We start from the raw sequence: 14,493 nt of genomic DNA, 5'->3' as shown, positions 1-14,493 counted from the left end.
ACTATGAAACTATGTGATCCTCCTGCCATTCTATCCAGCCGCCACTCTTGGCCAATGTAAATGGGAGGCAGGGAAAGTATTTCAACATGAGACCTGGTGGTCAGAGTGAAAAAACAGACTTATTTACTTCACAGATTACCTACAAATCTCACTTTTAAGATGGGCAAAACATGAAAACCAGAAAATATGGACAAAAATGCTAGAGAATTCCAGCAGACCTGTTGACTCTTACACATGCTTACCGCTGCTGCTCTTGGGGTTGACATCAGTGAAATGCTGGCAGAAGTAGTTGGCTGCCGGATTAAATTCAAATGTAGTTCAAGGCCCTTATTTGGTTTCTTATACAGCCTCTCCCCAAGTATTATGCAGCTATACTCTTCTATTACAGCACTCATGATAACCCAGTCACCTCTACAATTTAATGCACCTCCTTTTAGTTCTCTCTCGACTAAATTATCATCTTCAGAATCTGCATGGGAGTGGGGAGGGGGGAAATCAACAGCTCTTTCCAGACACCCACACGCTTCACAATCACACTTGCCACAAAAGACCCATGTGGACAACCATCTGCATTCACATCTCTGCACTGAGCTATCCCATTATCCATGTGTTATACCATATCTATACTCTTTCATGACAAGAATGCCTCCCAAACATTGCTTCCTTAAGACAATGTGACGGTTTCCAAGTAGCTCAGTTTTCCATTTGCAGACCAAGTTAATTTAAAAAATTGTTTACTCAAACTAAAAAACTCAGCAACAAACAACCCCTCCCCCAACAAGCCAAACAAACAACCTACCCCCGCTAAAAAAAATTAAAGTAGTAAAACAAAATTTTGGGGAGGAAGGGATTCTTCCCCTTCCCCCAAACCATGTATACTTCTGGTGATCTCAGTTTTAAATGAAAAATCTTTTAAAAATGAAAAATAGCACCTACTTTGATTTCCCCCCTCCTCCCATTTTCAGCCAAAAAATTTAATGTGCACAATATAAATTTGCTCAATTGTTTTGGTCACCTGTGTTTTGGCAAAAACTTTTCACCCCAAATTTTTACCCATATCTTGTCCTTACCTTAATAAAGAAGTCTTCTCAGATTTTGGTAGCTTCTATATCATCCTATAATCTCCAACTGGAAATCACGCCTAGTGTCCACTTCCATATCAGAGAAGGTATTACTGGACTACTTTCATAACATCTTCCTAGACTGGATGACATTTCCACACAAGACTTATGGTCAGCTGACATTTGGAGATCTATATTTCACAAGTGACTGACTCTTCCCCCTTAAACAGTTTGCGTCATTCATCTGTTTCTTTCCTGCATCTCAACCTCCCGGTAAGATCACCTTCAGTTTATTTTACTGCAGATCCTTATGAAGTTGACTCCTGCTAACCTGACATCCCATGGAAGAGAGAAAATAAAAATTAGAGGAATGGATCATTGCAAGCAGATTTATCAGCTTCTAGTAGGTATTTTGTTTTCAAATTCAGACAGCTTGATGAAAGCATACAGAAAAATTGTCCATTCCTGAGTTTTGTGGGGGTTTGGTTTTTTTTTGGGGGGGGGGGGAAGGAAGATGAAGGATTGTCTCACTGAGTACCAGTTATCAGCTTCTGAGGGAAATATGCTACTTGGCTGGAGCAGATACACACAAGATTGTGCCCTCATATCCAGTCACCACCTCCTGTGACCACATTCATATGGTCCTGAAGGAAGGGATAAACAGGCATAGTTTAGCATATTTATAGCTCCCTAAACAATACCTAATATCTTGGTATGTATTCAAATGCCACCACTGACAGCTATAACACATTAGGTTCCTCTTCCTGTAACTAAGCCACTCCAGTTCTGAAAAAAGTTGGACTCTACATCACCAGGCAAAACATAATAGGCTCGTTACCATGAAAGGAAGTTTCCTTTTTCCACTTTAATTCCTTTGTAGTGAGTAGGACTAGGACTACCAGGTAACATTCTTGGCAAGTCCATTCTGTTTGACTGGACAAGTCCTCCTGACACACACAGCAATTCACATAGCCAAACCTTTGACATTTATGCTACGACAGATCCTGAACCAAAGTATTTTCTCAATTTATCTTTAATGGCATCTTATTAACCCTGATCAAGGCTATCATTCTTACAATCCACTATTCAATATAAATATTCCATTACACCATTAAGTTACCAGATTAGACTCTAATGCCAATTCATGATGTACCCAGGACACTGCAAACATTATTAGCATTAAGTCTGACAACGCTAACCACTACCCTTAAGGAGTAAACTCCTTTATTCTCACTATACACCTGACTGTTGAAGATATTAGCTGTTTTGTACCATGATAAACTAGTCAAAAACTAAGCATCTAGAAGGTCTAATGGCACCTGAATGGATGCCTAGCTCACCCTCAGTAACAACTCAAATTCCACAGCTCCTGTTCAGAATGACATCAATTTGCAATTACTAACAGACTACCACATCATTTTTGTTTACAAACTCTTCTTACTCCTTCCCAAATCCAACTGGTGCACACCTTCTTTGTTGTAAACCCTAAAACCAATGTTCTCAATGAATTCAAATCAGCTTTTGAGTACAACTCCCTCCACTGCATTAACTATCTAATACTTCAAACCTGGGTCTTTTAATAAACTGCGTCTTGGCCATGGCCAAAGAGGTAAGAAACTAATATATACAAAGCAAAAGCACTAAGGGCTGAAATTGAAAATGGACAGATAGTAGTTCATGTAGTTATCTTCTTACAATACCCCAACTTGGACATGTATTCCAATTTATTATCAATATTAATTTATGTGCAGCCTCACATATGTACACTGCATATGCTGCAAGACAATTTTGTAGCTATCAAGCAAAATTCCTAGTCTGGTTCATCATGAAAATCCATCCAGTTGAGCATTTCCTGCTCTGGATAATATCTCTGAGAAAATGAGCTAAACTACTGATAAAAGACAGAGGAAGCAAATGTCTGTACAGAGCACATCTTCCCTCCATTTTATGAAATCAGGTCAGAAACATGGGGACAGTTTACAAGTTTGTAAGCAGTCCTGGAAGAGGGTCCAGTAACCATAACTGCCTTGGTCAGAATGTGGTCAGTAGGATCAGCCACACAATTGTCACCATGCTTTATGCTATGCTTGTGAACTTAGAGATAAGCTTCCAGAAAAGACGAGAGATTCCTTGACCATGAAATGAGGAAAATACTGGAGCCTATTCCTTTGAGGAAATGTGCCCAGGTGAGGCCCTCTCCATGGAGTAAAAGGACCAGATCTTTTTGATGTTCAAACAGATCAACTGTGGATATCCCCAGTCTGGGAGAAAATGATCTGTAGAGCAGAGTACATGGGCGATTGGTGTCACCTTAGTCAGGGGAGCACCCTCCCCCCTCCCCCACAGCCAGTCTTGCCTACCAGGAGCAGAGGGGGGAATTCACTCAGGTACTCTAGATGTCCAAGAGGTGCATGGGCAAGAAAATGTTATTGATCCACAGTGATAGCAGATAAAACCAATGCAGGCAAGGCAAACAAAATAACCCTCCCCACAATTCTACACCTAGCAGTTCCAGCATCTATAGAAGAAAGGTATGTCTGGGCCAGTATGTGAGCTTCACCCTGTGGTTCTTTCTTGCATGTCAGAAGCCTGGAGATTGAGGGGGGGCACCCTCCCCATCCTCCAATAGGGTGGGTGAGACAGGCTGGTGGTGCACCTTCTGTCCATGGTGGTCTCAGGGTCCCCCCTTGGGGATCCTTGGCTGTTCCGAAATCCTCCTTTTGTATTTTCTCTCTCCTCCAGTGACTCTTCATTTCTGGGTACCATTGATTGGTTTCCCTGTGGTCGTCATACTGCCCACATTCTGTGTCATGCACACATTTCAATTTGGTCATTTACTGGTGTCTTCATTTGGGAATACCCCAACCTCCTAATTTGGCCTGTCAGCCAAAACCAGAAATCCTAGGGGAATCTGCAGGTGGTTACCGAGAGAGAGCCAACAGGGAAAGCCTATCTTTTGTTATGGATTTTCAGGGAACAGTGTATTGCATGTCTTCAGTTTCCCAGCCTGTTTGTCTGCTGGCTTCGGACACAGTGGGCCTTGAAGGAAACTTGGTCACAAACAGGCTTTTAGAAACCAATTAACACTTGCCATTCCCCTGGACCATTATTCTAATGCACATCTACTCTACTTATCGGCCAATTCCAAAAAGCAAATCTCTAAATATCATTTTATAGCTGTCAATCCCACCAACGAGGCATCTGTCATGAGTGACAGTCAACGATAATGGTTAGAAGGAAAAAAATGGGATCCTTGTGCAGGAACTTGTTGGCTAGGTCCTTACACTATGCAAGGAAAGAGCAGACCATCAAAAGTTAAACGCCATACAGGCAGGTGCATGCAATTGAAATGTGGTCTGATAGGACTACCTGCACCTACATGATTCATGTGGAGGATGAAGATGAAAGTGCTAGCATTTCCTTGGAAGTCCCAGTCGAGGATAGTACAGAAGTAGGAGCAGAAGACAGTGCCTGTGCTTGTCTTGTGGCAAGAATACACTTGGTATTTATGTTCCCTTTTCAGGGGAGATGTGTAGAATCAGAGACCGAGAAGAGATCTTGGAGGGCATACAAAGTGTCATCCATGTTACAGCTGTTAAGTTCTGCTCTTTCAAAAGAGGTCCTATACAAGTACCTTTAGGAAGCTTGAAGTCTGGAAACCAGGATGAATATTGCTGTGGCCGTAGAGCATAAAGCAGTATGTGCAGCTAAGAAAAGTATTTCTTATATCCAAATCAGCCTGATGTGAAATTTGGCCATGAACTATCCCTTCCAAAAGCAGGCACTGAATGCTTGAGTATAACAACAGCCTATCAGCAATTTGTTTCAGGCTCAAGATCTTAAATAAAAATCATACTGGGCCAAAGCCTGGTATTTAGTAACTCAAAACAACAAGATGGCATGAATAATTTTCTTCCTAGCAAATCTACTCTTTTCAGCTTCTTACTTTTGGGCTGCTTGCCTTTTTGCTGGCCATGGAAACATATGCAGGTGACAGGGAGAGTGTATAGAACATTGCATCTAAAAAAGGGACCCAATTTCTATTTGTCACTCCTCCCTGCAATTGGAGCAGAAGTGGCAGATATCTACCATATAATTCTTGTATGGTCTGTTATATGCCTGTTGATATAGAAGGATGCTGTATTGGCTGCAGATTGCTGAACCTATGTGGGTTGGTTCTTTGACCTCAGTAGGAATTTTCAAGGTTTTGGTGACACTTCATGTAGTCTGGGAAATCTTGGGACACTGTCTGTCGGTGGAAAGACTACTGCCTTATCAGGAAAGGAGCCACTTTGTGGATGAAGGTCAAGCAAACCCTTCATTCTGGAGATGAGATCAGGTTAATCTTATTGTTTAGGGAGACCCAAAGGCTGAGCAGAGAAGAGAGGGCTTGCAATGTTAAAGCAGATGAATGGAGATCCTAGCTGGTACGATTTGTTGCTAGAACCCAAAGTCAAAATTGACACAGTTGAAAGACAGAAAAGGGCTACTAGAACCAGTGATTTGGAAACCAGGAGACAAATTGGTCCAGTGCTCTGTGAAGACAGAGAAAGTAACAGACTTCATTTTCAGCAGGATCATTAGTTCATTCAAAAACTGTGAACCAAAGTGGCATTGACAGTAAAAGCAGATGTCCACTGAGGCACACCATGTCTGAGTGGAATAGTTGATGCATGTGCAGAAGCTTATGCTAGACTGTTGGATCTATTCTGCGCAAGTGTTGGGAAAGCCAAAAATGCCTGAGTTATCCAAGTTTTCTAGGCACTGAAGACACGGGCTTCCCAGAAACAGATTCTGGAGTTTTGGCACCAGGATGTTGTGTTTGATTCATCACAAAGGATTTCCACAGAGAACTTTGAAACAAGGGTCTCCTTCTGGAACAAGCAGCTAAATCTGCACTAACGTGAGGAAAACCTGAGGATGGCCCCCTCAGTAGCTGATTTGTACTCTTGCAGGTTTTGTGAATACCCAGATACTAGAGCCTGGCTTCCTGCTTCTTCTTGGCCCAATTTACAAGTAGTGCAAAGTCGTCCCTCCCCTCCCCCACAACATCATACCTGTCAGGGGGCAGGCACAGTACCATTACCGGAAGAACCTAACTTCAATGTTCTTAGGGGAACTTGAATGTGGCTAATGAGAAACCAGATCAACAGCTGAAGGAGATATCTGAGCACAACCAAGGGAAACATGGATCTTGGAACCTAAGAAATGCCATGGGAAAAAAAAAAAAAACATGAAGCAAGAATTAACTCCCTAGGAGAGTTGAAAAAAAGGAAAAGTGAAGGAATGAAAACAAAGACAGGTTCTAAAAGCAGCTCTAGACAAGCTGCAGTCTGAATGAGACTACAGACGCTCCATTTTGAACCGTGGCCTCTGAGAGGAACTGAGAAACAGGGAAAGTGAACTTCCTTTTAGACTCTTAATGTAAAACAACAGAAGCAGTGGCAAGTATGCAGTTACAGAAAAAAAAAAATCAGAGTTTGAGTGCTTGAGGTACATGCACATCTACTTAAAAAATGTGGATGGACAGCACACATAGGACAACTAGCGCAATCCATACAGAAAAGTTAATTGCTGAAAAACTGAGCAAACTGTGTTAAGAGCCAAGTACTCAAAAGTTAGCAAACATCTCAGTACATAGGCACATCATTTCTTATTATGTTGGAAGTTTACATGCACCAGCTTGTTTCATGTGCATCAAAAATTAAATCAGGCAGGAGTAACATATGTATTTCATCAATTCACATAGATCTAGCATTTTCTTGGTCATCTCTCAAAGAAAAAAAATGCTGTCAAAGCAATGAATGTAAAGGAGTTATGTTTAAATAGTGCTTTCAGATTAAAATCTAGAATTCTCCATGAAAGTAAAAAAGAAAAGAAAAGAAAACTGTTTGGCAGTGAAAAAACTTACCAGAGACCAATGATAGCCATGCAAAGGCAGAGCAAACAACACAACAGGAAAAAAAAAGGAAGAACCAAGAAGCAGAAAAAATAGTAATTCTCATTTCAAGCAATACACATTGCTTATAAGAAAACCACTCTTTCCTTGCCTGCTTTATACAGATGTTTCTATTACATAAATAAGGATTACTAATGAAGGATCCAATAAGGAGGGGGTACATCTATGAAATAAAAGGAAATAAAGGGCAAAAACAGGTTAACAGAATTCTTTTCAAACATCAACAACACTCTGGAACCTGCATAGAGAAGAAAGCTAAAAGCCAGTACTGGCAATTTTACTTTGGCTATAGTTGCATCAGGAAGCATGTTCCCAGTGCTGAGCTCCTTAATTATTTTTCCAATGAGCTGTAAATGAAAGCTTTGTAATTATTTTAAAATTTTATAAATGCATATTTAATTTCAAGTTAAAATCCACAAAAGGCTTGGATATTATATTTTTGCTTTGGTATTCTTTCTTTGTTCTCTTCAATGTTCATATCTATATACAATATATGCATATGACAACAAAAATGCAATGAAATACAATCTTGGAATAATACTTATTTTCCAAATAACTTCAATTCTTGTGTAAAATAAGTAGACAGCTTCAGTGGGCTGGGAACACATCTCCTTTTATGGCTATAAAATACCTAACATATAGGTAGTAAAACTACTGAAAACTTTGTTTCTCTCTCGCACACTAGAAAGTAAGATTTAACCACTGGCTGACTGGCATAGAAGGTTGAAAGAAAAAAAAAAAATATACAGGGTAGTAGGTTAGATGCTCACAAATTCAGCACAGCATAAATGTACACACAATGAGTGAACTAGGGGAAAAAAGGCGAAAGTGAAAAACAGACAAACAATGTATTTTCTACCTTAGCTGCCTAGCACCTTTTAAAACTCCCTCTACTCTGTTTGCTTATAGGTGGGACTCTGAATAAATTAGTTCTCCACTGCTGGCTACCACCTAATACCCACCATGATTTTACTAGATACAATATGCAACTATATATACACACACATTCTCTCAAAATACGTAGGATCATCTCAACTTCTTTAAAGCAACATGACCAGGACACAATGAGGGATTCCTTTATTGGCATATACAGTTAGTTTATAAACCAAGACATCACTTAAAAAAAAAGAAAAAAAAGTCTCATTTAAACATCAACTATTCCACCTTTTTTAGCAGGATTTTAATCATTAGTTGTGATCACAATTCAGAAGTGATCCCATGACTACTTATTTTAGTTATAATTTATATTAAAAGAAGCAATTATTATATTTGGCTGCAAGTTGGCAATGCATGCCTACATAAGCATATTACCACCAGGATAATGCTTTCACATTGCAGCACGGAGACTCACAGTTAAGGCACACTGAGAAGTTTGCACTGCGTCTGCCTAGGCTTCCCCTAGCCCATCTCTATATAATAAAAAATGATTAATTAAATCTCAAAAGTGCTTGCGTCACTTCTAAACAAAAAACAGTTATTCCAGGTAAAAATGACGGCACTCCAATCCTGTAAGCACTGTCACACATTTGAAGCCAAATGCTCTTTTATCATTTTTCCTAATGAAGACAACTAGGAAAAGAAAAGGGAGGGACTATAGTACAAGGTAAATGTTAATGGCTTCTAAATGTGTTTTCTGTGAAATGTAAATGAAAATTTACAAAGACATTAAATTCATGAATGGAAGCAGTATCAGAGGAAGTCTCTCAAATGTGCAGCGTACTTGAGGTTTCACAAGTGGCATCTTTTCATACTGTTTTACTCTGAACAGAAAGCTGTATCTTTGACTCTATTCAGAGTCAGAAATGCATATAAACTAATTCAGAAATATCTCTGTCCTGGCCAGCAACAGACCCTCTTTAAATTAAATGTTCTAAATCTCTTTTAGATGCTCCTCTCTGAACTGAGTACACTTTGACTTCTAAACACTTCCATTTATTCTCGTTTCACATGAAAACAGCCTTAGCACCATTATTTAACTTTTGCTTAAAGAAAAAAAAATCGAAAATAAGGAACATGTGGAACACCCTACAGGAGACTACTTCCCTGACAATAACAGACATTTAATCAAGTTTGGTTGTGGCAACCTTTTAGAATAGATGACACACAGTAAGAATTCTGCAACACTGAAGTAGTCAAGGATTCCATTTGTCATTTCTATTACCATATAGAAATAGTGAATTGTTATAGCACCGAGAACACCATTTTTCTCCAAATGATCTCCAAAGCAGTAATCTAATCAATTCTTGAAGACATCTCAACCACATGCATATGTTAACACTTTAAAATTAAAAATGGGCAGTAAGGGTTCAGTAGTAGAACATATTTTAAAAAAGAAAGAAGTTGTGCAATTTTCATAGTTTAGAGCCTTGGTAAGACATCACCCACACACAGAATATAAAAATATTTTCTTTCCACCTTTTTCCAGAGCTAACCTGTCTGCAGCAACCTTGTTGAAGATATCCTTCAGACAAGCTGAAAATGAACAGAATACAGTATTTCTTCAAGCAAATACAAAAAATCTATTTTGAAACATGACTGTTTCAGACAGACCAGTGAGCAATACATTTTCTATGTTTTTTAATACAAAAAATATATTAGTTCACTAGGAAAAGACATCCTGAAGAACCTAAAACCACTGGAATTTAAATTAATAATTGTATGTCCCCCAACTGATTAAAATGGTATTTTCCTGAGAAAGTCCTTTTTCTTGTCTAAAGAGCTTAAAGGTTATTTAAAATAAACGGGCATTTTTACATGTGCTCTGGGACACCGCATCCAACACTTTAATTAGCCAGCCATGCTAATTAAAAACTCACGCCCCTGCACTGAAAAAATGGCAGCAGGCACTTTAAACTAAAGCTCATGATGTGTTTTATTTCAGTGTCCCGCCACCATTTAACCAGCACAGCGACATGTGGGGATGCTGATGTGTGACGCAAAAGGCTACCAGAGCACAGCTATTTCCATGCTTCCCCAGACTCTGTTAATTGGGTCTGCTCCAAAGCTCTGAATTTCTAGCACGTCAGAGCAGGCTCCCCGCACATTTATAGGAGCCCAATGTGTCTTGTGATAAAATGCTGATGTGAAAACCACAACATCAAAAGATGTGTGTTGCAATTCATGAGGGGCAAACTGAAAAACTGAAGTTGATATTGTAATATTCAAAATAAATGCATATGTCACATGTCTGATCCCAACCCTAGTTTGTTAAAAATAATTTTTAAAAACCTAAAAAATTAAAAGGCATTTTAACATGCAGTTTCATATTTTTTCTCTAAAGGCAAGGAACTTTTAGAGAAGTGCTGCTATTTTTGTGATGACATTTACTCTCTATTACTTACAAGTAAAATGCAACCTGAGCAATTTATATTAAAAACTTTAATAAAACACCCACACAATGACAAGAATGAGACTTTAATCAGTTTTAAGTGGAGTTTTAACACTAAGAGATAAAGGGTTGTTAAACACAGTAACAAACGGACATCTGATTTGTATGAGGCATTAACCTGTACATGTCATATTTGATTTTTGTGTATCCTCAGTGCATAGCATTACACACAGAGCCACTGTTGCACAGCACAATAGTATTTGAAGAGGCTGAATCAGAGTAAGGCTGCTTAACAGACTGATTTTTTTAGTATATAGAGTGTATATATATATAGAGAGTGTATATATGTATATATGCACTCCATATGAAAACAGACTGAAAATTTGAACTGGCAGAGTAAGAGGCAGCTCTGCCAAACATTGCAGTTAAAGCCCCTTTTAGTGCACAGTTCCACCCCTTCCATCTGCATGCATAACACTTTTTAACAGTATTTAAAGGTAAACGAGGCACTTTGTGGCAACCACAGGCATCGTTAACATATTGCACAAATTGCTATAACTAAACATGGAACTTGCACACTGGCACCCTATTTTTTTTAAAGCTGAAACATTTGATGCTGAATGTAAACTCCACCTCATTTTACAACTTGTGCCACACCAAAGTATTGTGATGGTATTTATAGAACTGCCCTTTAGTAACTGTGGCAAAAATATTTCAAGTGGGGCTACAGATGATTTAGGGATGGTACAGGGCCTAAGAGTAAGCTCTTAGAAAAGTGATGCTTTCAAGTAATTTAGACATGTAAGCTGCTGCACGTCCAAGAATTTAAGCATACAGTCCAGAAACTCAAAGAGAGATTACCTATAGAATGCATCTCAAGCTAAGAATGAATACTGTCATAAATAAAGTTTTGAATAAGGACTAAAAAACCTTTCAGTCATAGTAATTCTTGTCAAGTTCTATAGGGATGGTAAATGAAATAAAGTATAATGCCATTTTTCCATTTCCAATGACTACACCATAAAATGTAAGCAAGGCATCTCAAAAAACACTGAAACATTCAAAATCAAAACCCTCATTCAGACCTTCACATTCCAAAGGAATAACAACAGTGCAAAAGCCCATTGTGTCTTATTTCCAATCTGGCCCTTAGCGTTACATACTGGAATAATACAAATTAAAATTTGATATTATGAGCCCAAAAAATGGGACATAGGACAGTGTCAATATCCAAGTATTTTAAAGCATGAACATTTTTGTTTATTAGCCAACACAACTTTCAACTGTTAAAAAAAAACAGACAAGGTGAAATATGAATCAAAGGAAAAAAAGGTTAAATGTCAGGTCTCAAGTTAACCATCTCCTGCTGGTCAATTGCATCATGGAAATTATGAGTACTGGACCAGCATTCATGATGTTAAAATCTTATCTAATTAAACCTACAAGTCAGAAAATATTTCATTAACTTTGTTAGATGTTTAGATTATGAATGTGATGAGCAATATTAACCAACAGATAAAAAAAAAAAAGAGCATGTTACACCATTGTTTACCAATGTTATTTATATGAAGTCCTGCCTCTTCTCGTTGCAATTCATGATTAATGCTGTTGTACGGGGGCCCTACAGAATTCAGATAGTTGCTAACTAGGTGAGAACAAAATTTGCATCAATAGGGTAATTAAAGTGGGAAGAAGAAATGTAACTTTTGGATTCGCTATTCAGAATGCTTCAAGGTCATGGAGAATTTTATACTAACCAGAATTTTAACAGTTACTTCACATTTGTATACAACAGTAGTTGTACTCTGTAAGAAACCTGCAGTCTGGGCACATGAATTACAATATTCAAACATGAAGCTCGGTCCCTAATACTGGCGCTCTCTCGCTCGCTCGCTCTCTCTTTCTCTCTCTCTCTCTCTCGCTCTCTTCAAACAAATGATACAACATTGCCAGTTTAGAAATCTAATTCTTTTAATAGCAAACAACATGAGATAGAATATTTGGGACAAGTTTTATTTTTTAAAAAAAGTACACATCTTTATATCTGTCCAGTGTTGAGAATTTATTGCAACACTGGCTTCCTTTATACCATGTGTAATGTCTTTTTTTTTTTTTTTTAAACATTGTAGGTACTAAATATTCAAGTAAAATTCCCTAACAGTTAACGACATTAAAAAAAGTGTGCAAAACTGCAAAACTCATTGTAATAGAATGTGGAAAGTGAAAGTGGGGGAATGGCTGACAGATGTTTGATTGAATATATGCATCATAAACTTTAAAATAAAACACTAACCTGTAGAATCTCAAATTGAAATTTCCCGTGCACCATTACAAAATATTTTATATTTAATGAGAAAAAGCTTGCAAGGCAGCATATGATGTATTCACAGCAGGTATATGATTGAAAAACTAATAAAATATGTGTAAAATGTTGACTGGTGTATGTACTAATAACATCTGACTTTTAGCACTGGCCTTGATTACACAGGAGATGGAGCAGCCGTTACAATTGAGAAAACACATTTAATAATTCATTGTCAAATTTTATAACAATTTTTTCAAACCCAGTTTGGGTTGACAGCCTCCACATTTGTATGGTTAAGTCATTGTTACTATGTTTCTTAACTGTGACCCCATTATTTTAATATCCCTTCATTTGTGAGTCTTTAAGATGTTGTGGAAGGTTCATTCCTGTACCCCTATATATACTCCCTCTAGCTGCCTTTTCTAGCACCATTATGCTTAAAAAATAAAATGCACAAACAACAAGCAGTGACAGCAGCCGACTCCTCAATTGTCCAGGATGAATTACTGTAGCATGCTAAAGAAAGGTGCATGTAAGTAGCTGGATATGGTACAGTGTCCAGAGTCCAGCATAATATATTCCTTTCTGAGCATTTCCATTCCCCTATCCAAAAATACATGCATTAGAATGTAGTAAAACCTTTTAGAAACTTCTCTTAGCCAACTGCAGACTTATCTGTTGCCACGTAAGTGCAAAGAAAGGGGTAGGATGTGAACCTGTGTAATAAAAGCGCTTTTTCGCAACTTTGTTTGGTGACAGAACACAAAAGGAAGAATTCCTACGTATACACATCAGATCTGTCTCCACCTTTATAAAACTGGAATAAAATGGGAAAGTGCCATCTTTATATTTCCTAATTGAAATTTTAATGTCTTTGACACAAAAAGGTATATACATAACATAGCTACGTAACCTTTTCAACTGGACAAGTGTCAAACCCTGTAGATTTATAGGTCAAAACAAGATTGGTCAGGGAAGAATTGTTCCTATAACTGGTAATCTGACACAATGTCCTATTGCCATTCAAAAAGGTCCTTTTCAGTTTATTCAAGTTTGTCTCTGTGGTATTTTTTCCCAGATAAAAAAAATATTCAGACTTTTGTAATCTGTGTATGTTGATCTTCATCAAAAGGTTCATTCTCTGGATCAGAGTCAGTGGTGTCAGAATATCTATAATGATCAGGTTCATTGTCACTAACGTCCGGTGTTACTGAAGTTGAACTGCTAGCCTCTGGATTTGATGGCTCTTCTACTGTTTTTGTGAAAAATAGCTTCACCTAGAAAAGGAGCAGAACACAAAGTTAAGGAAACTTTTTTTTTTTTTTTTAAATTTACAGACATGAGCTAAAGCTGTACCCTAAAGGCTTTGCCGCCATAGCTATACCAGCCCACACACCAGCCAAATGGTCTGACAGTGAACAGATACCATACTAATAAAAATGCATTCTTGCCAGTAAAGTTTATTATGCTACCATCCCTCCTAAGTATTAAGCTATCCTGGCAGAGAACATAGTTTTGCTAGAAACGGTTTTACAGATTCACCAAAGTTTAGGGCTGGAAGGGAATTCATGAGACCACTGAGTCCAGCCCTTCTGCTCTGGCATAAAAGACTGCTGGGGTTAAATAACCCCAGCAAGTTCAGCACAAGGGGTTTCACATTCCCACATTATGGAAATATGAAACAACACAGCTGTTAAGATTTTCAACTGCAATGACCATTGTTTCTAACAACTACCACAGCAGTAAGCTATAGATTTTGTAATAAACTCAGTGTACAGAAGACGACAGTAGATGGAATAGTATTTGATGAATCAAAGGAGTAATCTTTTGGCCACCAGCA

At 38.1% G+C, this 14,493-nt stretch overlaps 1 protein-coding gene and 1 long non-coding RNA gene across 2 annotated transcripts in view; one reads left to right on the top strand and one right to left on the bottom strand.

Annotated features, from left to right (window-relative positions):
* LOC109312533 overlaps positions 1–9,875 on the top strand; it is a 23,772-nt gene extending 13,897 nt beyond the window's left edge. Inside the window, exons 2-3 of the long non-coding RNA XR_002101837.1 lie at positions 1,366–1,464; positions 9,446–9,875. This is a non-coding gene — a long non-coding RNA (uncharacterized LOC109312533). The remainder of the gene's footprint in view (positions 1–1,365; positions 1,465–9,445) is intronic.
* Positions 9,876–10,418: 543 nt separating this feature from the next.
* PTEN (phosphatase and tensin homolog) overlaps positions 10,419–14,493 on the bottom strand; it is a 64,796-nt gene continuing 60,721 nt past the window's right edge. The window contains exon 9 of the mRNA XM_019538609.1: positions 10,419–13,930. Coding sequence (XP_019394154.1) covers positions 13,745–13,930 — 186 coding nt within the window. The 3' untranslated portion in view covers positions 10,419–13,744. The remainder of the gene's footprint in view (positions 13,931–14,493) is intronic.

Source organism: Crocodylus porosus, unplaced genomic scaffold, assembly GCF_001723895.1.
Source record: "Crocodylus porosus isolate Cpor-Errol unplaced genomic scaffold, CroPor_comp1, whole genome shotgun sequence".
NCBI classification, from domain to species: domain Eukaryota; kingdom Metazoa; phylum Chordata; order Crocodylia; family Crocodylidae; genus Crocodylus; species Crocodylus porosus.
This window is presented reverse-complemented; position numbering and strand designations above follow the sequence as displayed.